At 38.9% G+C, this 26,338-nt stretch overlaps 1 protein-coding gene across 5 annotated transcripts in view; it reads left to right on the top strand.

The window, feature by feature from the left end:
- Positions 1-26,338, top strand: part of TMEM131 (transmembrane protein 131) — a 257,449-nt gene that overhangs the window by 7,318 nt on the left and 223,793 nt on the right. For 2 of the 5 annotated variants that reach the window (XM_074011020.1, XM_074011022.1), the window contains exon 2: positions 2,218-2,298. The exons of the other annotated variants lie outside the window; for them this stretch is intronic. In XM_074011020.1, the coding sequence (XP_073867121.1) occupies positions 2,253-2,298 (46 nt within the window). In that variant the 5' untranslated portion in view covers positions 2,218-2,252. The remainder of the gene's footprint in view (positions 1-2,217; positions 2,299-26,338) is intronic. 5 annotated transcript variants of the gene reach the window in all.

Raw genomic sequence — 26,338 nt, 5'->3', positions numbered from 1 at the left:
TTTGGTGTCATATTCAAGATATCATTGCCAAATCCAGTGTCATGAACTTTTTCCCTATGCTTTCTCCTAGGCATTTTATAGTTTTGGGTCTTAATGTTTCGGTCTTTAACCCATTTTGAGTTAACTTTATTTATGGTGTAAGATAAAGGGTGCAACTCTATTCTTTTGCATGTGGATATCCAATTTCTCCAGTTCCATTTGTTGAAGAGGCTGTCCTTTCTTCACTGAGTAGTCTTTGTGTCCTTGTATGAAAATTAATTGGCTATATATGTAAGGGTTTATTTCTGGACACTATATTTAATTGCTCTGTCTGTCTTTATGCCAGTACCACACTATTTTGAATACTATAGCTTTGTAATATGTTTTGAAATGAGGAAATGTGAGACCTCTGTCTTCTTCCTTTTCAAGATTATTTTGGCTATTTGAGGTTGTGTGTGAATTTTAGGATATACTTTTCTACTTCCCTTGCGATTTTGGGATTTTGATAGGGATTATGTTGAACCTATAGATCACGTTGAGTAGTATTGATACCTTAACAGTAATCTAACCCATAAACATGGGATGTCTTTCCATTTATTTGTGTCTAATTTTTTCAGCAGTGTTTTGTAATTTTCAGTGTACAAACTTTTCACTTCCTTGGTTAGGTTTATTCCTAAGTATTTTATTCTTTTTGATGTCATTGTAAATAAAACATGCATTTTTGAACTAATGATTTGGAATTTTTCTTTTTGACTTAGTCTTTTGGCTTTAAATATTTAAGGATTTAATATTTTCCTTAGTTTCTATTTGCATTTGAATTTTTTATTTTCTGTTATTTTTAAACTTGTCAGGCAACTCTGTCACTCTTGTTTTTTCTTTTTAATGGTTTCTGCTTTTCTCATGCCTTAAAATCTCTAGAGATTATATATTCACCAATATTTTATGTCCATGCTTCCATCTTTAAATGCAAATCTCTATTTCTTCAGTCCGTTGGCATCAGGTAGGGAATCTGTCCTCAAATCATTAGTCAATTGCCTTAACACCACTTATTGAATTATATACAGTATTTTGTTTCATTCAAGTTCTGTTATGTACTGGGATCTATTTCTTGATTTTTTTTTCCCCCCCAGGTATTTTTTTTCTCATATATATGTCTATGTATTTGTACATTTCTGTTTTATTTTAGGTAATACAGCTTATTTATACATTTCATTAGCTGGCTTGGCAGGTCATCCCCTCTCCCTAAGTGATTATTCTTCAACAAGCAGTTTCTTAACAATCTTGTTTTTTTTCCCTATGAATTCTCAAATCATTTTGTAAAGAAAATTTTAAATTGCTATTTGCTTTTTGGTTACAGTTACATTGAAATGTTAGATAAATTTGGAATTTGACATCTTTACAGGGTTTTCCATTTTGTCTTTTTCCTATGTATATAGTATTAGGTAAAACTGTATGAAATTATGAAATTATAATTTTTGTCAGTCCAACATAATTGAATAACAACTTATTCAATCTAGTATTAGTAAGTTTTTATGCATTTTTGCATTCGCTAGAGCTTCAGAACAATGTTAAATAAGAGTGATGAAAAAGCGGGCATCCTTGTGTTTTTGTGTTTTGTGTTTTTTTTTTAAGAGAAAAATACCTTAAGTGTTTCATTGTGTAATATGATTGGAGTAGTTGGTTGAAGTTGGATGTTCTTAAATTTCTTATATTTTTAAAGAGTTTTAGTTTTAAGAGTTATTAGGAATAGGTACTAAATTTTATCCCGTGCAGTTATTTCATGGCCTTTTTACCTTAAGCTGTAGAAGCAGTCCTCTTAACTCAGCTGCACTGAACTCTCTTGGTGAATTTATACCCATATCTGTTTTCCCTCTAGTAAACTCGTCCAGGGATACCCATTGGACTTGGGCTGCCTGCAGCTGCCAGGCTACACTCACATACTTCCACATTTGCTCCCTTTAGTTAATGTGCGTCTTTTTATATTGTAAAGCTATTATATCGATATAATCCCTCATGAGTATTGATATATCAATATATAGTAATTATTATAGTAATATATTATTATATATAACATGTTAATAATCCCTCATGAATACATTAATGCCCTCCCTAGGGGGATGGGGGAACTAAGTTCTCACATTTAATTTCCAAGAGAGTTCACCTGAGACTTGGTATTAAAATGAGCCTGTCACCATCCCCCTTGCCGCCATGTGATCTGCACACTCCTTTGCCTTCTAGGAGTGGAAGCAGCCTGAGGTCCTCAGCAGAAGCAGATGCTGGTACCACACTTCCTGTACAGCCTGCAGAACCATGAGTCACGTAAACCTCTTTTCTTTATAAATTACCCAGCCTCCAGTATTCCTTTAAAGCCACACAAATGGACTGAGACATCAGTTTGCTCTCAATGTGATATTTTAAAAAAATACTAACAAAACTGTTTATGGAGTTAGAAAAGTTGCTGTTAAATTTTCTGTGAAAAAATGAAAATGTAGAAATACTGGGAAAATTCTGGGAAACAAAAGTTGTGAGGCATGACTAGCACAAGCAGTTATTAAAACCTGCTCTTAAACTATTATGTAATTGGTATAATTAGAATAAAGTACTGGTATATAGACAAATTAATGAAATAGAATAGAAATTCTAGTAATAGACCTAAGTATATGTGGTTTATGTTAAGCTGCTTTTCTTCTGGGAGTCTGGAATTTTGGTATGTGTTAGGCAGAGGGGTACCATGTGGCTAGCCCCAAGTAAAAACCTCGGAACTCTGTGTTAGTTTCCTATTGTACCTGTAGCAAATTACCACAAGTTGAGTGGGTTAAAACACAAGTCTGTTCTCTTATTCCAAAGGGCATAAAGTCAGGGTGTGTGGCTGATTGCCACAGTTACTGCTTGAGACCATCATTACAGCAGTTACTACTGGAGACCATCATTCCAAGACTGAACGAAGGGACAAACATAGAAATGAAAAAAGACAAAAGAAACTGTTTTAAGGAAAGGCAAATGGGGAGAAGAGAGCTCCCTGCTTCTAGTGAGCAAAGGCAGACCCCTTGAGCTTCTACAGCCCTTTTGTATTTATTGGGTAACAAGAGCGAGGAGGAGGAGGTAACCATTGGCCAGCGGCTTAATTGATCACAGGTTCATATTGTTACTAACAGGCTTCAGTTATGTCTAATCATAAGAAACATTTGTACAGCCTCCAACATCTTTTTGTTAAATTAGTTTGAGCAAGACAATTAATTACAGGTTGTGCAGCCCTTAGTGGCGCCTAGACAGAGACTTGAAGGGACTATCAGGGACAAAAAGGGACCTGAAGAGACCCGAAGAGACCTGAAAAACTAGTTCAGGCCATGACGGGAACAGGGGCTCGGGCATGCCTCATTGTACCCTCCTCCCTTTGGAATTCGGGCACCGTTGTAGCTGACTGTCACTGCTACTGGAGACTGTCGTTACAGCATTACTGTTACTGTCTGAGACCGTTATTATGAGACTGAACGAAGGGACAAACGTAGAAATGATTTAAAAAAAAGAATTTTTAAGGAAAGGCTAGCATGGGGAAGAAGAGAGAAGAATAAAACGGCTCCCTGCTTCTAGTGAGCAAAGGCAGCCCCTGAGCTTCTACAGCCCTTTCGTATTTATTGGGTAACAAGAGCAAGGAGGTGGAGGTAACGGTTGGCTGCTTAATTGATCACAGGTTCATACTATTACTAACAGACGTCGGAGGTACCTAATCACAAACATTTGTGTGGCCTCCAACAAGGGTGTTGGGGCTGTGCTCTTTCTGTAGGCTTCAGGGGAGAATCTTTTTCCTTGTCTTTTTCAGCTTCTAGAGGCTTCCTGAATTTCTTGGTTCATGGCCTCTGACATCACTTCACCCTTTTCCTAATCCGACCATCTTGCTCCCATCCTCATATCACCTTCTGTTCCTCTGAGTGTCGTTATTAATATATCCGCCCATCTGGCTAATCTGGGATAATCTCCCCATCTCAAAATCCTTAATTTAATCACATCTACAAAATTCCTTTTGCCATGTAAGGTAACATTCGTAGCTTCCTGGGATTAGGACATGAACATTTTGGGGAGTCATCATTCAGCCTACCACAGACATTGAGTTTCTGATGAGCTTTCTTGATAAATATGACACCAAAAGCACAAACAAAAGGGGAGAAAATAAAGTAGACATCAAAATTTGAAAGTTTTGTGCTTTAAAAGGCCCTATAAAGAAAGCGAAAAGACAACCCACAGAATGGGAGAAAAATTTTCGCAAATCATGTATCTGATAAAGGGATATGTATCTAGAATGTATAAAGATCTCTCATAACCTCAGTAAAAACAGACAACTCAAAAAATGGGCAGGGGATCTGAATAGGCATTTCTCCAAATAAAGATACACAATAAGCATATGAAAAGATGCTCTACATCATTAGCTATCAGTGAAATATAAATGAAAACCAAAATGAGATACCATTTCACACCCACCAGTATGGCTGCAATCAAAAAGATGGATAATAAATGTTGCCAAGGGTGCGGAGACATTGGAACATCTTGTTACTTTATGGGTAACATAAGATGGTGTAGCTGCTTTGGAAAACAGTTTGGCAGGTTCTGAAAATACACAGTTACTGTGTGACCCACAGTTCTGCTCCTTAGTATATACTCCAAAGAAATGAAAACACAAAAACTTGCACATAAAAACTCGTGCCAGAACATTCATAGCAGCGTTATTTATGATAGCCAGAAAGTAGAAACAACGGAAATGTTTGAAGAATGGATCAAATGGAATATTATTCAGCCATAGAAATGAGTGAAGTATTATTTTGAATGCACGTGACAACACAGGTGAACCTTGAAAACATTGTAGTAAGTGAACAGAGCCACTCCCAAAAGACCATATAGGACCATAGAAGCCATTTAATATGAAATGTCCAGAATAGGCAAATCCACAGAGACAAAATAGATACGTGGTTGTCTAGAACCGTGGAGGGCAGTGTAGGGAGGGACTGGTGAACATTCTTGTGTGATTCTTTGTATGCACATGTATTTTATTTTCTCTCAGGTAGGTACCTATGAGTGGAATGTCTGGATCATGTGGTAGTTGTATTTTTAAGAAACTGCTAACCTGTTTTCCAAAGCGGCTGTACCATTTAATATTCCCATCAGAATTGTATGAGAGTTCCATTTCCTCCATATGCTTGCCAGTGCTTGGTATGGTGAGTCCTTTACCTTTTAGCCATCTTCACCGGTGTGTAGTGGCACAGGCATTTCTTATTTTATTGCACTTTGCCTCCTTCACAGCCAATATGCTGTTTACAAATGGAAGGTTTGTGGCAGTCCTGCCTCACACAGATCTATTAGCACCATTTTTCCAATAGCATATGCTCACTTCCTGTTTTTGTGTCACAGTTTGGTAAGTCTCATAATATTTCAGGCTTTTTCACTATTGTATCTGTTACAGTAATCTGCAATCAGTGATTTTTGATGTGATTGTGTAATTGTTTTGGGATGCCCACAAACCACACCCGTATGACACTGCAGAATTAACCGATAAATGCCTGTGTTCTGACTGCTCTGACTGGCTGTTCCCCCAATTCTCCCCCCTCCTCAGGCCGCCCTGTTCTCTGAGACAACAATATTGAAATTAGGACAGTTGCTTAGTGAGGACGGCATGTCAAAGCTGAAACATGCCAAAAGCTAGGCCTCTCGCAGCAGACAGTTAACCAAGTTGTGAATGCAGAGGAGAAGTTCTTTAAGGAAGTTAAAAGTGCTACTCTGGTGAACAAGTGAATGATAAGAAAGCAAAACAGCTTTATTGCTGATAGGAGAAAGCTTTAGTCTTCAGGATAGAAGATCAGACCAGCCACAAGCATTCTATTAAGTCAAAGTTTAATCCAGAGCAAGGCCCTGTCTTCTCTTACGTTCTGTAAAGACTGAGAGAGGGGAGGAAGCTGCAGAAGAACAGTTGGAAGCCAGCAGAAGTTGGTTCATGAGGCTTAAGGAAAGGCTTCATCACGTAAAGTGCAAGGTGAAGTGGTTGAGTGCTGATGCACAAGTTGCGGCGAGTTATCCAGAAGATCTGGCTGAGATCATTGATAAACGTGGCCACACTAAACAACAGATTTCCCGTGTAGATGAAACAACCTTCTTTTGGAAGATGCCATCTTGGTCTTTCATGGCTAGAGAGGAGAAGTCAGTGCCTAGCTTCAGAGCTTCGAAAGACAGGCTGATTCTCTTGTTAGGAAATAGTGAAGCTGGTGGCTTTTAAGTTGAAGCCAGTGCTCATCTGTCATGCTGAAAATTCTAGGGACCTTAAGAATTATGCTAAATCTCCTCTGCCTGTGCTTTATAACTGGAACAACAAAGCCTGAATGACAACACATCTGTTTATAACATGGTTTACTGAATATTTTAAGTCCACTGTTGAGACCTATTGCTCAGAAAAAATATTACTTTCCAAATATTAAAACTTGTTGACAAGGCAACTGGTCACCCAGGAGCACTGATGGAGATGTACAAGGAGCTGCACGTTGTTTTCATGCCTGCTAACACAGCATCCATTCTGCAGCCATGGATCAAGGAGTAATTTCAACTTTCATGTCTTATTTTAAAAATACATTACTTAAGGCTATAGCTGCCACAGAGAGAGTGAGTCCTCAGTTGGATCTGGGCAAAGTCCATTGAAAACCTCCTGGAAAGGATTCACCATTCTAGATGCCATTAAGAATATCTGTGACTCATAGGAGGAGGTCAGAATATCAGCAGGAGTTTGGAAGAAGTTGCTTCCAACCCTCATGGATGACTTTGGGGAGTTCAAGATGTCAGTAGAGAAAGTGACTGCAGATACGGTGGAAATAGCAAGAGAACTAGGATTAGAAGTGGAGCTTGGGCTGGGTGTGGTGGCTCATGCCTATCATTCTAGCACTTTAGGAGGCCTAGGCGGAAGGAATATGGAGTCCAGGAGTTCAAGAACCCCCTGAGCACTGTGGCAAAACCCTGTCTTTACAAGAACTACAAAAAGCTAGGGGTGGTGGCTCTTACCTGTTGTCCCAGCCACTCGGGAGGCTGTGGTGGGAGGATCGTTAGAGCCCAGGAAGGCGAGGCTGCAGGAAACTTTCCAGCCTGGGCAACAGAGTGGCATCCTGAAGATGTAACTGAATTGCTGCAGTGTTATGATGAAACTTGAACAAACGAGGAGTTACTTCCTTTAGATGAAAGGAAGTGGTTTCTTGAGATGAAATCTGCTCCTGGTGAAGATGCTGTGAACCTTGTTGAAATGGCAGCAAAGGATTCAGAGTATTATCAACTTAGTTGATAAAGTAGTGGCAGGGTTGGAGAGGATTGACTCCAGTTTTGAAAGTTCTTCTGGCCGGGCTTGGTGGCTCACGCCTGTAATCCCAGCACTTTGGGAGGCCGAGGTGGGTGGATCACGAGGTCAGGAGATCAAGACCATCCTGGCTAACACGGTTGGAACCCCGTCTCTACTAAAAATATAGAAAATTAGCCGGGTATGGTAGCAGGTGCCTGTAATCCCACCTATTCGGGAGGCTGAGGGAGGAGAATCACTTGAACCTAGGAGGCAGAGGTTGCAGTGAGCCGAGATTGCACCATTACACTCCAGCCTGGGTGACAGAGCAAGACTCCATCTCAAAAAAAAAAAAGGAAGTTCTTCTGTCGGTAAAATGCTGTCAGACAGCATCACATGCTACAGAGAAATCTTTCATGAAAGGGCGGCAAACTTCATTGCTGTTTATTATTATTATTATTATTTTGTTTTCCCAAGACAGGGTCTTGCTCTGTCACCAGGCTGGAGTGCAGTGGCGTGATCTCGGCTCACTGCAACCTCCATGTCCCGATTCAAGCAGTTCTACCACGACCTCCCGAGTAGCTGGGATTACAGGCGCCCCCAACCATACCTGGCTAATTTTTGTATTTTTAGTAGAGACGGGGTTTCACCACGTTGGCCAGGCTGGTCTCGAACTTCTGACCTCATGATCTGCCCGCCTCGGCCTCCCAGAGTGCTGGGATTACAGGCATGAGCCACCACGCCTGGCCCATTGCTGTTTTATGAAATTGCCACAGCCACCCCACCCTTCAGCGACCATTATCCCGATCAACCTTGAGGCAACACTGTCCTCTAGCCAAAAGATGATGACTTGCTGAAGCTTCAGATGATTGTTAGGATTTTTTAGCAATAAAGTATTTTTAAATTAAGATATGTATTTTCTTAGATACAGTGCTATTGTGCTCTTAATAGATTACAATATAGTGTAAATGTAACTTTTACAAGCACTGGGAAATCAAGAAAACTTATGTGACTTGCTTTATTATGTGATGTAGGTTTTATTGTGGTCTGGAACCAAACCTGCAATACAGGTATTCCTGCCTTTCACTGTAATTTTCATTGTATTTCTTTGGTGAATAATAATGTTGAGCATCTTTTCATGTGCTTATTTGCCATCCATATATCTCATTTGGCAAAGCGTCTCTTCACATCTTTTGCCCGTGTTTTATTAGGCTGTTTTCTTGTTTTTGAGATTTGAGAGTTCTCTATATGTTCTGGGTACCAGTATTCTGGAGATAAGTATTTACAAGGATTCCTTCCAAGTCTGAGTTTGTGTTTTTAGTCTCATAACAGTCTTCTGAAGAGCAGAAGTTTTTAATTGTTTAAATCTAGTTTATCAGTTTGTTCTTTTATAAATCATGTTTTTGGTATCGTATCTAAGAAATCTCTGCCTAACTCAAGGTCACAAAGATTTTCACCTGTATTCTTTTCTGGAAGTTTTACAGTGGTAGGTCTTTCATTTAGATCTGTGATTGATTTTGAGTTAATTTTACATATGACATGAGTTTTGTACCCAAGTTCTTTCTTTTTTTTTTTTTGCATATAAATAACCATTTCTTCTAGTGTTGTCTTCTGCATTGTCCTTGTACTTTTGTACCTTGTACCTTGTACTTTTGTACCTTGTACCTTGTACTTTTGTACCTTGTACCTTGTACTTTTGTACCTTGTACTTTGTCTGTCTCTTGTTCTGTTAATCTATTGTTCTACGTTGATGCCGGTACCACACTGTCTTGACTGTACCTGTATTATAATTATTGAAACAGATAGTGTCAGTTCACCAACTTTGTTCTGTTTCAGAGTTTTGCCTATTCAAGATGCTTCACATTTCATTATGAATTTTAGAATCAGATTATCAATTTGTACAACAAATCCTTCCCGGGTATTGATTGGGACTGTGTTAAATCTATAGATGATTTTGTGGGGGGAACTGACATCTTAACAGTATTTAGTTTTCTGACACATGAACAGGGATATTGTCACCATTTATTTAGGTCTTTAATGTAGTTTTCAGTATAAAATTTTTAAAGTATCTTTTGTCATATTTATCTCTTAAGTATTTCATATTTTTGATACTAGTTTATTAATAAGCGATTTTTAAAAAATCTCAGGTTCTGGTTCATTGTTAGTATGTAGAAGTAAATTTTATGTTGATCTTGTATTCTGTAATTGTGCTAAACTGACTTAATAATTCTAATAGCTTTTCTGTAGATTGCATTGGACTTTTTACGTAGATGGTCATGTCTGCGAATACGTTTTTTTCCAGTCTGGATGCCTTCTGTTTTGCTTACCTGATTGTACTGCTTATGACCTCCAGTGCAATGTTGAATAGAAGTAGTGAAAGTGGACATCTCTGTCATGTTCATAGTCTTCGGGGGGAAGCATTCAGTCTTCCACCATTAAGTATGCTGTTAGCCATGCAGGTTAGATGCCCTTTCCCAGGATGAGGAAGTTCTTTTATGTCTGGTTTGAAGAGTTTTTAACAGGAGTGGTTATTTATCCAATGCCTTGTCTGTATCACTGATTTTTTTGGCTAACATGATGAATGACCAACCTTGGATTTCTTACTTGGTCGTGATAGGTATTATGCAATTTATTTTAAAGTTTTGTTTGTTTGCTAAAACTTAGAATTCTTGTATCTTTGGTCATTAGGAATATTTTTTCCCCCCTTGTAATGCCTTCTCTTTCAGTATTCGAGTAATGCTGGTCTCATAAAATTAGTTGATGTGTTTTTACTTTTTACTTTTTTTGGAAGAATCTATATAAAAACGGTGTTATTTCTTCCATAAATGTGTGGTAAGAATTACCATTGAAACTATCTAGGCTTGGAGTTTACTTTGTTGGGATTTTTTTAAACGTAATTTCAATTTTTAAGAAATAGGGTTATTCAGATTATCTGTTTCTCCCTGAGTGAACTTTGGTAATACCTTTCAAAGAATTTGTTCATTTCATCTAAGTTGTCAAATTAATTGGCAAAGTTGTTCATAATGTTCCCTTTACTATCTTTTGAATATTTGTAGCAACCGTAGTGGTGACTTCTCTTATTCCTGAAACTTATAATTTGTGTTTTCTGTCATTTTTTTCTTGATCAGACTGGCTACAAGTTTATTAATTTTAATCTCACAAAAAGCATCTTTTGGCTTTATTATTCTCTGTATATGTTTGTATTTGTCTCACTTTTTTGGTTTCATTGACTTTTTCACTTGAATTTTATTTTTTTGTTTTTTCTTTGCTTAGAGTGTAATTTGTCTTTTATTTTCTAGTTTTTTAAGGTGGATACTGAGGTTTTTGATTTGAGGTCTTTGGGTATTTATCAAAGATCTTTTTGTTATTGATACATAAGTTAATTCCATTCTGGCAAGAGACCATACTTGGTATGACATTAGTTCTTTTGATTTGAGACTTGTTTTGTGACTTTGAATGTAGGCTGTCTTGGTGAATGTGTGCATTTGAGAAGAATATGTCTTCTGCTGTTGCTGGAGTACTCTGTCAGGTTCAGGTCGGTTGTAGTGGTGTTCAAGTTCACCATTTTCTTGCCGATTTTTTGCCTACTTTGTTCTATCAGTTATTGAGAAACACGTGTCTGTATTCCACCTGGTATCATTTCCTTCTGCCTGAAGGATTTTTTGTAGCGTGGATCTGCCAGTAATGAATTGTTTCAGCTTTTGTATCTCTGAAAATGTCTTCATTTTGCCTTTGTTCGTAGATACTGTTAGCTGGTCGACAGAATTCAGGTCGACATGTTTTTGTTTTTGTTTTTTTTCTTTTAGTCTTTAGATCACGAGGTCGGGAGATCGAGACCATCCTGGCTAACACGGTGAAACTCCGTCTCTACTAAAAAAAAAAAAAGAGATACTGTCTTCTCACTTGCGTTGTTTTCCAGAAGAAAGTTGATGTCATCCTTATCTTTGTTCCTCTGTATATTACATGTCTTTTTTTTCTCTTGATGCTTTTAAGATTTTTTTGGTAAATCTTGTTTGAAATACTTTGATTATCTCTTGGTATAGTTTTTTTCATGCTTGTTGAGCTCAGGGTTTGTTGAGCTTCTTGGATCTCTGGATTTATAGTTTTCATTAAGTTTGGGACATTTTCACTTACTATTTCTTTAAACATTTTTCCTGTCCTCCTCCTCCTCCTCCCAACCCCATTTTGGAGATTCCAGTTCTCTAGGCATTAGGCAGCTTGAAGTTGATGCCACAGCACACTGCACTGTTTAGATTTTTTGGATCGTTTCCTGCGTGTTCCATTTTGGATGAGTCTACTGCTATGCCTTCAAGTTCCCTAATTTTTGTTCTGCGTGTCTAATCCACCCTTAATCCCATCCATCACATTTTTTTCATCTCACAAATTGTGGTTTTCATCTCTGGAAGTATAATTTGTCTTTGTACCTTCCATCTCTCTACTTAACTTTTTGAACATATGGAACACGTTTATAATACCTGTTTTATTGTCTTGTCTGCTAACTTCTGTGCCAGTTCTAGGTTGGTTTCAATTGATGATGATTCTCATATTGGGTCATGTTTTTCTGTCTCATTTGTGTGCCTGATAATCTTTGATTGGCTGCCAGATATTGCAAATTTTACTTGGTTGGGTACTGCTGTTTTTGTATTCCCATAAATATTCTTGAGCTTTGTTTTAAGACGCGGTTAAGTTACTTGACAGTTTGATAATCTGGGATGTCTTGCTTTTAAGATGTGTTAAGTGGGTCTGGAACACTGTTTGGTTTTGCACGATGATTCCCCACAGCTGAGGTAAGGCCCTCCTGAGCACTCTGTCCAGTATATGTCATGAGTTCTGGATTTTTCCAGTTGGTAGAAATAGGCACTGTTTCTGACCCTGTGTTTCTGTTTCTGAAACGGCAGATCTCGGCTCACTTCAACGTTCACCTCCCAGGTTCAAGGGATTCTCCTACCTCAGCCTCCCGAGTAACTGTGATTACAGGCATGCAGTACCACTCGTGGCTAATTTTTGTATTTTTAGTAGAGACGGGGTTTCACCATGTTGGCCATGTTGTTCTCAAACTCCTGACCTCAAGTGATCTGCCCAGCTTGGTCTCCCAAAGTGCTGGGATTACAGGTGTGAGCCACTGTGCCTCTCCTTTCTTTTGATGACAGTGAAGAGTTGTCTATGTAGGATTTTATTTTATTTTGCTTATTTTTTTGAGACAGGGTCTTGCTCTGTCACCCAGGCTGTAATGCAGTGGTGTGATGGTAGCTCACTGCAGCCTCGACCTCTGGGGCTCAAGCAATCCTCCTGCCTCAGCCCCCTGAGTGGCTGGGACCATAGGCATGCACCACCATGCCCAGCTAATTAGGATTTTCTTTTTAACCTACACACAGTAAGACGTTATTAGAAACAATGAGACTACAAACCTGTACTTTAAAAAATGTGTTGATTATATATAGCTTGTCTGTCATACATAGCATTTAGAAGTAGCTTATTTTAGTTTCAGATATGATTCAGAAAACTTTATGGATTATTTCACAAAGTTTTGATTTGAGAATTTCTCAGCCCACTGCTGAGAAATGTGGCAATGTATAGAAACTTTCAAGCTTGGGAAATAGATTGATAGCCACAAATGTAATTTTAGATCAGTATCAACTGCCTTATATTCCAGTATTTTTTTTTTTAAATTGAAGAATGGTATCTTTTTCCTGCTTCCTCTGCTCATCGCAGCCAATGTCTTATGTTCTTTGTCGCTTTTGTTACGTGGAACACCTCCTTGTGTGCTGTTTTCCTGTCAGGCCTTCAGCATGTCATCCCCCCCATTGTCAGCAATTTCAGTGACCTCTGAAAAAGCCTAGGATTTTCTCCTTTGACCCTTACCCGGTGTCCTTTGTAAAAGGTTATGTTTACCTGATTTGATGGAATAATTTATGTATAGCAGCTCTGAGCTGAGGTTCTCTCTTTGTTTCCGTAACTGTCTTCATATTGTTTTTAACTCCCATCATCTTCATATGTTTAAATAATTGATAGAATTCTAAAGCAGTAGTTTATTTAAGCCAGAAGTTAATGTGCAAGGTGAATAATAATTTTAATCGTTCTTTATACTCCCCCCACCGTAGGCTACGTTAAAAACAAACCAGGCTTTTATTTGTCCACGAATGGCTGAGTGTCAGTAGGTCAGTAGAGCCAGTTCCAGAGCGCATAGTCAAGCCAGCAGGTATTTGTAATACCTTCTCCTCCGCTGCGTTCTGCTGGCTTCTGCTTGCACACTCCTGGGTAAAAGTGAGTGAGATATGTCCAGCACGGCAGACCGCCAGAAGGTGGCCAGAGCACTCAGCACTTTGTTCTTGCTGCAGGAATAGGCCCAGATAGTTACTCTTCTCTGGCCACAGTCCTGGGACCAGAAGCCCAATCAGCAGAGCACCTGCTCTTCCACCAGGGTGGTTCGTGCCTGGAGTGAGTGGTGAATAGATGAGGTCAAGGCTCTGCAGATGGATGGCTTTTCTTCACATAGTGGTTTATCATTTACTTTGTGTGTGTCCTTGGGCAAATTATTTGCGGACCTTTCTCAACTGTACAGTGGACATAAACATGCTTAATAGAGTTGCCAGGCACTTTGCATAGGTCTTGAAATGTTAGTTTTCAGATATGTTTGCAGAGTAGGTGTGCTGTCTTTTATCTCCTCTCTCTGTACTGTTTCCTTTGGCCTATGTCTCTATTTACCTCCTCCCATACCTTGCCTCCAATGAAATAAACCGGGCATGGAGCATTTGTCTCTTGGATCAGCCTTAATACCCTTGTGCTCCCTACTGAGCAGTTCCTTAGGGGCAAGGGGAGTCTAAGGCCATCCCCAAAAGAGGTAGCCATTTCTTTAAGGTGTATTGTGTTTTATTTATTCAAATTTTGCGTTCCATTTCAGTATCCATACTGATTCCAGTAGGAAAACCAATTTTCCCAAGTGGGTACGCCTTAAGATATGTCTCATGCTTTGTACTTAGAGCTCACAATAGCTCGTTTCTCTGTTTCAGCAGCACCGTAACAGTTATTCTTGGAAAACAAGGAGAATGGAATGGATCGTTGCCAGGGTCTTGGTTCACAGAGGTAGACTAACTTTGACCTTCCTGGGGCCCTGAGCAGCTAGCTCCGCCTCAGACAGATCGTTGTGAAAGGCGCTGAGTAACATTTAAATAAGTGGATGATTTTGCATTTTTTACGGTAACATCAGAAAGTCCAGTGTGGTATGAAACACTGCTTATTAATAAAGTAAGAACATGTGGTTGGATACAAGCTACTTGTAGGAGAATATGCTTGGCTTTCAGTTTCGTGGTTCTATTCCTGCAGATTTTTACTGCATCAACTTGTTTTATTTGTGCGGCTTGTGTATAGTAATATATGGAATACTCTTCACCAAATAGTGTGTAGATAACGTTTTTGACTCATGGCAGAGTAAATACTCTAAGGCCTTAGAATAGTAGCCTGGGAAGACAAATGTCAGCACAGAACGATACATCATTCAAAGATACCTGAGAAGACCTGCAAGTGTCATTAATTAGAATCCGAAAAGGAAATGTTTTTGAAAACATAAATAAGACAGGCAGTTAGGTGTCTGCAGCCAGAGCGTTAGAGAAGGAAAGAAGTCACAGACTAATTTAGGGGAGTTGTCAGGGAAGGGGTTGGTGGGGCAGAAGGGCCCAAACAAGGGGAGCTTGGTGGAGGGCCTGGAAGAAACTGGTGATTAAAGCAACAATTGTCTATCTAAGCACACACACCCTTACCCTGCCCCCATCGTTAGGCAGGTGGCCTTATGATATGTGCTATGTACAGGGTAACTTCTCTTTTGTACGACTGAAGATAAGAAGGCTTAATTTATACGTGCCTAATGGTCATAATACATCAGCAAATTGCTCTTAAATGAGTTTGTCAGCTAAATTAACTAACATAAATGTTGTGATATCCTTATCCTTTTCTTTTCTTTTTTTTTGAATCAGGGTCTCTCTCTGTCACCCAGACTCACTCAAGTGCAGTGAGTGGCACAATCATGGCTCACTGCAGCCTCGATCTCCTAGGCTCATGTGATCCTCCCATCTTAGCCTCCCAAGTAGCTAAGACTAGAGGTGCGCCTCCAGGCCCAGCTATTTTTTTTTGTTTTCTCTTTAGTAGAGATGAGGTCTCACTCTGTTGCCCAGGCTGGTCTTGAACTCCAGACCTCTCACCATCCTCCCACTTTGGCCTCCCAAAGTGCTGGGATTACAGGCAAGAACCAGTGCACCTGCCCGATATCCTTATTCTGATGGGAAGGATGTGCCTTAGCAAACCGGTTCAAATGACAAGTTGGGGAAGGAGTATAATCTTCTGGATAATGGGAGCCAGGAAGCTTGCCAGGTCTCGTCTTCACTACACACAGATGAGTGGGAGATGTTGGGAGTCACTCTTGCTTTGTGTAGGCTTCCCTGCAAACGTGTCAGCACTGCTTGGCATTCTTTCTGAAACTTAGGTTTTTGTCTGAACATTGCCCCTCCAAAGGGAGAACTCATTTTCAGAGACCCTACTGCAGGGAGATCGGAGTGCCCACTGTGTTGTCTGCATTGTGTGTGGTACACAGCAAGTGCTCAGTAAGTCTCAACTCAGTTGAAAGTTGAATTACACACTGACCGGCAGGTTCATGACTATTCCCATGTTTACGTCCGAAGTTCATGTTGGTGTCTTAAAGTGTTAACACTTATAATGTTAAAACACGACATTGAGATATGTAATATATATATATTATATGTATGATATATAGCATATATGTGATATTTAACATATATATGATATATATATTTAACATAGACCCTCTGAGCCCTTATCTGGTGGTCACACCTCAGTTCTTATCTGGTCACTAGGCTAGACAGAACACCAGCAAATTAGTTCGTTAATTTTTATTCAGTAGGTGCCGTGTCTTAGGCTGGGTCTGGAAAGATAATGACACAATTCTGGCTCTGCAGGAGCTTTCACTGTGGTGGAGTGAACAGGCCTACAGATGGATGCTGAGTTATAAGTGGTTGCCAGGATAGGTCGGGTGCTGGGGACAGGACTTAGTGTACTAGGGCATTACTTAGAATAAGTAACTCATTTTGAGGGCTTAGGCAGTAAGACATTATAGCTTTGTTATGTGTCTGTGTCTCAGAGTTCTGAGATTTGTTTTTCTTCTGTGCCTCCCACCTTAAAAAACCTCTCCCCAAAACAAAACAAAACAAAAAAAAACCTAAAAAAAGTGGCATAAGACATCTCAACAGGATGTGTTCCATGGGAAGACAACATGGTATGGTAAGAAGAGCATTGAGGCTCTAGTGCTTACCAGCTCTGTGACCTTGTACACATTACTTATCCCTGAGAGTCTGTTTCCTCTTAGGCTAAGTGGGAATAAAAGTATTCTGTGGAATGTAGAAGAGGATGCTTAATCTGTTTAGCTTCATGTTCTTTCCCCCCACTATCAACCCTCTTGAAAAATTTTCTATTGCACAGTTCGAATTAGTTGAGTATACCGTTTTTTATTTTAAGTAGTTTACCTATTAAATTTCTTGTTTCCATGCGATCTTTGTGCTCTTTATTTTTTATTCCTCTTTCCTTTGTACTAGTTGGTCTGTACCCAGGGAATTTAAATAAATAAAACAAACATTCCTGAATATTTCGTAGTCACATATGAATAAATTTACACGCTGTACTGTTTCATGTTACACTTCCTGTTTTCTGTCAGTATGCATCTTTCATGCAGCCAGTATATTTTATAGTACACTGCCGGGCCCTTGGATATGTTTATGAGTAAGATAGTAATTAGCTTCCAAGAATTTTTTGTTAGAGACAGGCATAAACAATTACAGTGTAAGATTAAAGGTACATAGGAAGATATGTGTGCCACAGGAGAGAGCTGGGTTAACTGTATACACAGACCTGTGTATCAGTCAGCTTATGAAATAGGGAGGACAGTTCTAATGGGATATTAGGTCTGGATCCGAGTAACTCCCTTTTATGGTGAGTGAAAACAATACTCCATAAGTTCCACCTGACTCACCGCCCCCATCTAAGAAGTGTGCCGTTTGTTTGTTTGTTTGTTTGTTCGTTTGTTTTCGGTGGTGGGCAGGTGTGGTTGAATTCACACCGGTGAACACCCCTAAAACGAGTTTGGTCAAAGCAAGCACTTGTCTTCCTAAGCGATTAGTCTTGTCATCTTATATGAGGGACCTGCCTGGCTACCTTTCTCAATGGTGTGGAGAGTAAACAGACTGCCGACTTGGAATATGGGCTTGACTGTGACCTTGAGCAAACCTAGTCCTCATGCTTCAGCTTCCTGATTTGTTTTAATGGGGATAATAGTAGTACCTGTCTTCTAGGGTTGATGTGAGTATTGAATCATCTGTAGGGCTTGGTATGTAGTAAGTGCTAGATTAGTGCTAGCTTGTGTTGCATATTCATGTTATGTTTGACTCTGGACTACTTTTGTAATCCCAGGTGAGCCAGCTTGAAGCTATTTTCAGTTGGACCGGACCAACTCCTTAGTCTGAAGGTATTCCATGTCGTCAGCTCAACAGACGTTTATTGAGGGCCACTGTGTCAGACCCTGGATTGGTCATTGGAGCCTAAGAGATGAAGAAGGGGTGATTCCTGGTCTCAAGTGGTTTATACCTTTTATTTATTGTGTTCTCTTTAGTTTCTTAAAATACTTTTAAGATCAAGACATTCAAAGAATAAGATTTGAAGAGTGGAAGAAATTTTAAAAAATTAGGAAAGGGTTATTTTAAAGTAGTGTATTAGGTAATTTAGGGAGAAATTGACCCTTCCAGACTCTGTTAACCACCCAGAAAGATTTTATCTGAGTCGAATGCCGGACACCTGGCTGGTTTAACTACTGCTAAGTTAGTTGCAGTGAGCAGAGAACAGTCGATTTTCCCTGTGAGGCTTACATGTTCAATGTATGCACTGTCAGCTCTAGTAATTATTCTAACATACTAGATATCCATGATAGAAATTTGTTTTATGACAAGGGAAAAATATACCCCTGTCAATTTGATAGCAAATAAATTTAATAATTTTGCAATTTAAAAAAAAAATGCTTTTGTTAAATTGTTTTCTTTCTAGGCTTTGCTTACTCTTTCTTTTACTGAATTATCCTTGCATTACTGTTCTTTTTCTACTCAAATTTTTAGCTCTAGCAGGAAAAGCTACCCTAGGAAAATTGACTAATGCCATCTAGTTCTACCTTTATGTGAATTTCAGGGTTACATTTAGATCACTTCTCCATGGGCAGGCAAAAGAAAGGTAGAAAATAGCTTTTGAAGTTAGCTGGTCTAGGAGTAGGTAAGTTTTACACAACCTAAGTTCACTGGAGAATTTCTTCCGAGTTTTAGGAGCAGTAATTTTCATTACACATTCCTAATTTCATTAGGAAATTTAAAAATAATCTGTGCTGTTTGTGAGATTAGATGAATTGGTGCCCAGCCATGGGGCCTTGTCACAGCCTTCCAGATTCATCATTCCTGGGGTCCACTAGGTGCTTAGCAGGGTGGCCCTTGGTAGTAAGTGGGCTGTTGTGTGCCAGGCAGTCTATGCAGTAGTGCCTGTTTTTTTGTTTTTGTTTTTGTTTTTTTAATTAATTAATTTATTTATTTATTTTTATTATTATACTTTTAAGTTCTAGGGTACATGTGCATAACGTGCGGGTTTGTTACATATGTATACTTGTGCCATGTTGGTATGCTGCACCCATCAACTCGTCAGCACCCATCAACTCGTCATGTAGTACCTGTTTTAAAAATGTTGGGGAAACCAACCCCACACCACCCGGCGAGTACCCCGAGTCCAGGGGAGACAAAGGACTTAGAAAGAGAGAATAAGAGTTTAAAAGGCGGGTCCAGGGGACTGGAGCTTGCTCACAGCCCCTAGCTCTCGGCCTCCACCTAACTGATTGGTTCACAAGCTCTTTGTACTTAGGGTAGATGGGAGGCGTACAAGGGATGAGGAAAAGGATTAATCAGCGAGGGAGAACTCGTCATTCAATAAGATGTATAGCAGTGGCGGTTTCTGTGAATTTCCGCGAGCAAAGACGTGTGTCTAAACTACTTAAGATCTTTAACTTACCGGGACTGAAATGTGTTCGAGTGGGTTTCAGGAGGAGCCAAGATGTTTGATTATACTCCACTGCTTCAAGGCAGTGTTATTTCCCTGAGTGACCTGGGGGGTGCCTGGGAGCTCTTATGCTCTCGGGGCATGAAGACATGAAGGCAGTAAGGAGACTTTTCTCCGCAGAGGCCGCCCGTGGCTCCCCGTGGATGTCTCACACAGGGGCCACCAACTCATCTGGCACCCTAGAAACTCTCTTTCCCACAAAAAAGAATTGTATCTATATTTTATGGATGAAGAGACGGAGGTTGTGAAGACCAAGAGGCAGTGTTTTCCCAAACTTTGCTGATAATAGTATGTATTAATAATTTTACTGCTTGGCAGCTTATCCCTGTTGTAGAGATCAGTATCTTCCTTCCCAGAATTTGTTGGAATTAAATAAGAATAATGCATGCAGATTGCATAGTGCAGTGCTCAGGATGTAGAAAGCGTTTAGGAGATATGGTTAGACATTTTACTCGGGTTATTTCTGTTTAGATGTGTTTTTCTGTCTGGGAGTAAACAGGTAAGGAAAAATCTTGATTGCAGTAGAATTGACTTAGTCAAGGACATAGATTTCAAATGTGTATTTAACAAGCTCGATGTGATAAAAATAGATCCAATTCTTAGTTGCATGTGATTTTTGCTTTCCTCTGTAATATTTATTTGACTGTTTTAAAGAAATTATGGAGAACATAGACTTCTTTCCCAACTATATTTCCCTGCAATTTGTTTGCAGTAGAACTGAATTTACTCTAAAGAGGAGGTATGTGGCTTGCATATCAGTTTCAGTAATAGGAAGTGCCATGAGTGAAATTGCGGGGAAATAGAGATTAGAGACCAACCTTGAATAAATCCAGTATAAAAGGAGAATGCCATAACAGTTCTCCTAATTTCCTAAATTGTATTACAGCAGTAGTTTTGACCTTGTAGGTGGTGGTATCCTTTATTATTATTATTATTATTATTATTATTATTATTATTATTATGTCTGCGGACACAGGAGATTTCTTGAGAAAGACCTTTAACTGCAGCTGTATGTGGTAATAAGTGTGTAGAGATTGCTGTCATTCTATTGGTAGAACATTTAGGAATGTGAATGCTTGATTTGCCAGTTTCCTTGGAAGCAGGTTAGAGTATTAGAACATTACTATACCTGTGCCACTTTTATGTAAGCCTTTTAGAACTGGATTCTGGAAAACATTTATATTTGAGAAGATAACTTATTCTTCCAAATATTAATTCGTTCTGTGTCTAGATATTTCAGACTTTTAACAAATTTACCACTATGCATTTGCATAGAAGAAAAACTTTAAAAAATACGTGGTGTAGTATAAACATCTGATTTATAAGTGAAGATAAAATTATTCTAGCTTATATATAACAACAAAGGGAAATTTTTCTAGCAATCTCAAAAATTCTTATTTTATTTATTTGTTTTTTGAGACGGAGTTTCACTCATGCCACCCAGGGTGGAGTGGAGTGGCACGATCTCAGCTCACTGCAACCTCTGCTTCCCTGGTTCAGGCGATTCTCCTGCCTCATCCTCCCGAGTAGCTGGGACTATAGGCGCCCATCACCATGCGCAGCTAATTTTTGTATTTTTAGTAGAGACAGGGTTTTGCCATGTTGGCCAGGCTGGTCACGAACTTCTGACCTCAAGTGATCTGCTTACCTCAGCCTCCCAGAGTTCTGGTATTACAGGCATGAGCCACGATACCTGGCCTGCAATCTCAAAAATTCTTAAAGCTGACTGGTTCCTGGGACCTTAAGGAAACAAAAAAACTGTTGAAAATTAGTAAAGCTCCTTTTCTCCCACTTTTAACGTACAAGAGATTAATAAAAGACAGAAATGAGCTGACATCTATGTGCCCTCAGGGTATTAAGAGCCTGGGGTAATAACCTACTTTAAAACAATCCCGTAAGGTTGAACATGACTAAACTTGTGCCAGCTTTCTTTTTCTTTCCTTCATGTTTTAACCAACTCTATTGAGATAATTTGCATACAGTAATATTCACCAGTTTTAAGTGTGCATTTTGATTAGTTTCACAAACATACAGTTGTGAAAATGCCACCGTCTTCATGTAGGACATTTCCATCATCTCAGAAAGTTCCCTTGTGCCTGTTAGCAGTCAGTGCCTTTCCCTCATCGCTGGTCTCAGGCACCAACTAGAGACCACTTTCTGTAGTTGCTGCCTGGTCTGGAATTGTAAATAAGTGGAATCATACTACCTTGCAGTCTTTTGTTTTGACTCGTTTCAGTTTGCATAATGCTTTTGAAATTCACATTGCATTTATCATGTTTCTTTCTTTTTATCACTAAGTAGACTGCAATTTAGTTTTTTACCTGTTAATAGATTTCTGGTTTGTTTCAAGTTTAGGGCTATTATAATTAAAACTTTTACGAAGGTAAGTGAAAGTTTTTTTGTGGACATATATTTTCATTTCTTGTAAGTAATACCTAGAAGTAGATTGATGAGTTGCATGGTAAGATTATGTTTAACTTCAGAAGAAACTGTCAAATGTCAAACCATTAGCACCAAGTATGTGAGAGTTCCAGTTGCTTTTGCAGTATGTCTTTGCCCAACACCTGGTGTTGTCGGTCATTTTAGTGGGTACATAGTGGTATTTCATTATAGTTTTTTTTTTTTTTGAGACAGAGTCTCGCTTTGTTGCCCAGGCTGGAGTGCACTGGCGTGATCTTGGCTCACTGCAAGCTCCGCCTCCTGGGTTCACGCCATTCTTCTGCCTCAGCCTCCTGAGTAGCTGGGACCACAGGCACCCGCCACCATGCTTGGCTAATTTTTTTGTATTTTTAATAGAGATGGAGTTTCACCATGTTAGCCAGGATGGTCTTGATCTCCTGACCTCGTGATCTGCCCGACTCGGCCTCCCAAAGTGCTGGGATTACAGGTGTGAGCCACTACACCCCGGCAGCCTTTTCATTTTTTAAGCAGTGTTTTCTGAGAGTAAATATTTTAAATTTTAATGAAGTACAGTTTTTCAGTTTTTTCATTTACAGGTCTGTGTATACTCTGTATCCTGTAAGAATTTTTGCCTACCACAAGATCACAAAGATTTTCTCCTATGTGTTTCTCTAGAACATTATAGTTTTAGCTGTTTGTTTAGGTCTGTATCATTCTGAGCTAATTTTTATATGTGATAGGAGTCAGTATTCATTATCTGCATATTCAAATAATGGGAATATGCAAATAATGCATATTACTTTAGGGAATAGAACACAAAAGCATGCTTTTTGTTGCTGACTTTTAAAATATTGACATACAGTTTCTCATAAGTTCACCTTTTAAAGTGCAATTGCATATTCACCTGTTGCAGCACAATTTATGAAAAGACTTCATTTTCCCCATTGAGTTGCTTGGCACCTTTATTGAAACTCAGTTAACCATACGTTTGCATGTCTGTTTTTGAATGTTCAATTCTGTTCTTTTGATTTACGTATCGTTTTGTCAGTTCTGTATTAGCTTGATTACTGCAGCCTTTTAGTAAGTCTTTAAGGGAGACAGTATGGGTACTCCAATTGCTTTGGCTGTTTTAGTTACTTCCATTTCCATGTAAATTTCAGACTTGTCAATTTCGAAAAACAACAACCTGAGATTTTGATGGAGAGCATGTTAACTCTAATCAAATGGTGAGAATTTACATAACAACATTGAGTTTTTAATCCCAAACAAGATTCATCTCTTTATTTAGGTCTTCTTTAATTTCTTTAAACAGTATTTATCTCTCATGTTTTTGGAGGCTGTTGTATAGGGAATTGTATTTTTCCCCTATATAAAAATTGTATATTGTTGTATATATACAAATAATTGGATTTTGTTCTGTATACAACCAATTGTATTTTTTCCAAATACAGTGAAATTATATTTTTATTTTATTTTTCAGTTGTTCAGTGCTTGTATATGGAAATGTAATTGATTTGTGTTACTAACTTTACATGCTATAACCTTACTTGTTCTAATAGCACCTTTTTTGTTTTAAATAGTGTTTACAGCTTCCTTTCCAATCTGTAAACCTTTTGTTTCTTTTTATTGCCTCTGTACAATAGAGAATAATGTTGAATAAAAGTGACAGGAATATACATCCTTTCCTTGTTCCCAATTTTAGGGGGGAAGCATTCAGTGTTTCACCATCAAGTATGATGTCAGTCGTAAGTTTTTAGTAAGTGTTCATAATCGCTGAGGAAGTTCTTTCTATTGGCTTACTGGTAATTTTCATCATGAATTGGTGAATTTTGTCAAATTCTTTTTCTCCATATTAAGATGGTGAAGTAACTAGTTTTTCTTTTTTAGAATGTTAATATGGTGAAATACATTACTTTTTAAAAATGTAAACCATATTGCTTTTCTGGTATTAACTCTGTTTGGATGTTATATATTACTCATTTTTACATACTGCTGGACTCAATTTGGTAAAACCCCTTTAAGCTTTTTTATGTCTGCATTGATGAGGTCTATTGGTTTTAGTTTTTGTATGCTGTTTTTATTTCTGGTGTTGGACTAATGCTGGTCTCATCAAATGAGTTGGGAAGGATTTTTCCTATAATGTTGAATTATTTTTACAGAATTAGTCTTATTTCTTTTAATAAGACTTTTCAGCATCATTTGTTAGAATTCACCAGTGAAACCCTCTAAGGCTCAGACAGGAAAACTGCAAAATGATACTGGATCATTTTGTGTCATAAAGCAAAGACGTGCTCAAGGACTAATGGAAACATGTTAGAACAACACAAAAACTGGCTTGAAGGGATTCCCGTTGGCCAAATTTGGGACATTTTGAACATCAAAAAAAAAAGTAATCAGTTATATTGGAAGAAACTATGAGTCCTAGCAATACTTAAGCATGAAAAAGATGGATGGAAATAAAAATGACATTACCAAAGAATGCCTTGTAGTAAATGTACAAGGCATGATTGAATTAGAAAGTTATCGTTTTATAACCGCCACTATAATCATTGACTCAGGCAGGAATTATCAATGGATGCTAAAAATCATTGATAAAGTTTATTGGATATATGTATACTATCTCAAAATTCTTTTTATGAATTACTTGTCTATTACAAAGGGAAAAATACATCTTTGTGATGGAAAGATCTAATGGATACTACATTAACCAAGTGATCCAATTTAATATCCCCAGTAATAACAAATTGAAATATCCGTCTCTTGTTGGGATGCACGTCATTTCTATATTATCCTTACCGAAAATATTTGCCCTGAATCTAATCATGGAAACAGTAAAACAAATCAAGATTGTGGGATATTCTGTAAAACGCTAGGTCTTGATTCTCCAAAAATTATGTCATGAAAGACAGAAACTTTTGAGGGGCACTCTTGTAATTTAAGGGAGACTAAAGTGACAACCAAATGTAATGCTGTAGTGCATGATCCTTGATTGGATGCTGGACTTAAAAAAAAACAAAGTTATAAAGGACATTTTGGGGTGGACAATTGAGGAAACTTAAATACAGACTATTTTTTTAATGTGATATGTCAATATTAAAATGGTTGGCTGTGGTAATAGAATTGTGATTATGTGGGAGAATGTCTTTGTTCTTAAGGAATCTGTGGTGAAAGTATTTACTGGGAAGTGTTGTGCTGTCTGTAGCCTGCTTTCAAATGGTTTGGCCATATATATATATACACACACACACACGCGCACACACACACACACACATTTTCTCATATATATATGAGAGAGAGAGAAAGGGAGAATGTGCTGAAACAAATCTGACACATTCAGTTCTTTTAACTATTCTGTAGGTTAAACTTTTCTACAGAAAAAGGTATGGCAAGAAAATACTTCCCTGTTTGAGAGTCAGGACCGCAGTGGCTCCTTCAGGCCTTGATCATGTGGCTGAAGCAGTTGGTTCTTCACACCTCTCTGGCTCTTCCCCACCTCCCCCCAGACACAGATGACACCTCCCCCCAGGCACAGATGACACCTCCCCCCAGGCACAGATGACACCTCCCCCCAGACACAGAGGGTCTGCTCATTGAAACAGACCCTCCAGTGTCAGCTCCTGTTTCTTCTTTCTCGTAACCTCAGTTTGTGTCTCCACCCATGTTTCTTTACTTCAGTCATCAGAAAGAGCATTTCTTCTCCTTTCCCTTCTCCTGCTTTCTTGACTTTCCCAGGCATCTACTTTAGAGTCTGGCTTCTCTGCCACTCAGAAACCTGTCCCAGGACTTACCAGTGGCTTCCAATTGGCCAACTCTGGTGGCTTATTTTCAAGTCTCTGCCCTCTGGTCTCCTCTTTTCTCTGTGGAATAGCCTTTGACACCTCCTTGACTTCCATGACACATGCCCTCTTCTGTTCCTCTTCCTCCTAAACCTCCACTGTCAGTGCTCCACTGCTGCTGGAGGGAAGTTCTGCCCCGTAGTAAGCTGCAGACCTCAGCCCTCTACCATGTCTTCCTTGATTTTTGAAAGCTTAGAGCTTCAGTTTCCTCCCTCTGTCAGTGTCCCTCTTTCCCCAAGTTCAAATACTGTGTTGGAACTGCCTGCATCAGCATTTTTGCTTGTATATTTCCTTGTTAACTCAGATCCCATTTATCTGAAGTTGAATTAAGCCTTTCCTTTCTTCTTATGCCCCTTCAAATCTGGTCACCCACTTGCCCTGGGTGTAACAAGCATTTAAATCACCAGCCTTCAAAGCTTGTGGGTGTTGTAAAATGCAGACTCCCAGACTCAATCTCAGAGAACGTGATTCCGTATGTCTGAATGTAGGCCCAGAATCTACATTTTGCTGAGTACCAAGGTGTTTTAATGCGGGGGTCCAAGAACTCCACTTTGAGAAGAGCTACTTTGGTGATTAGTTTCAGGGTTTGTTACTGTTCCACTTCACCATGGGCTTTCTCTGTCTTCAGGAAGCTGCTCCTAGTGGGAGATTCTAAGTGTTGGAAGGTTTGTTGAGAGACAGC

Source organism: Macaca fascicularis, chromosome 13 (genome assembly GCF_037993035.2).
Source record: "Macaca fascicularis isolate 582-1 chromosome 13, T2T-MFA8v1.1".
In the NCBI taxonomy this organism is placed as follows: domain Eukaryota; kingdom Metazoa; phylum Chordata; class Mammalia; order Primates; family Cercopithecidae; genus Macaca; species Macaca fascicularis.
The sequence above is the reverse complement of the archived record's forward strand: the minus strand, read 5'-3'. Positions and strand labels throughout refer to the sequence as shown.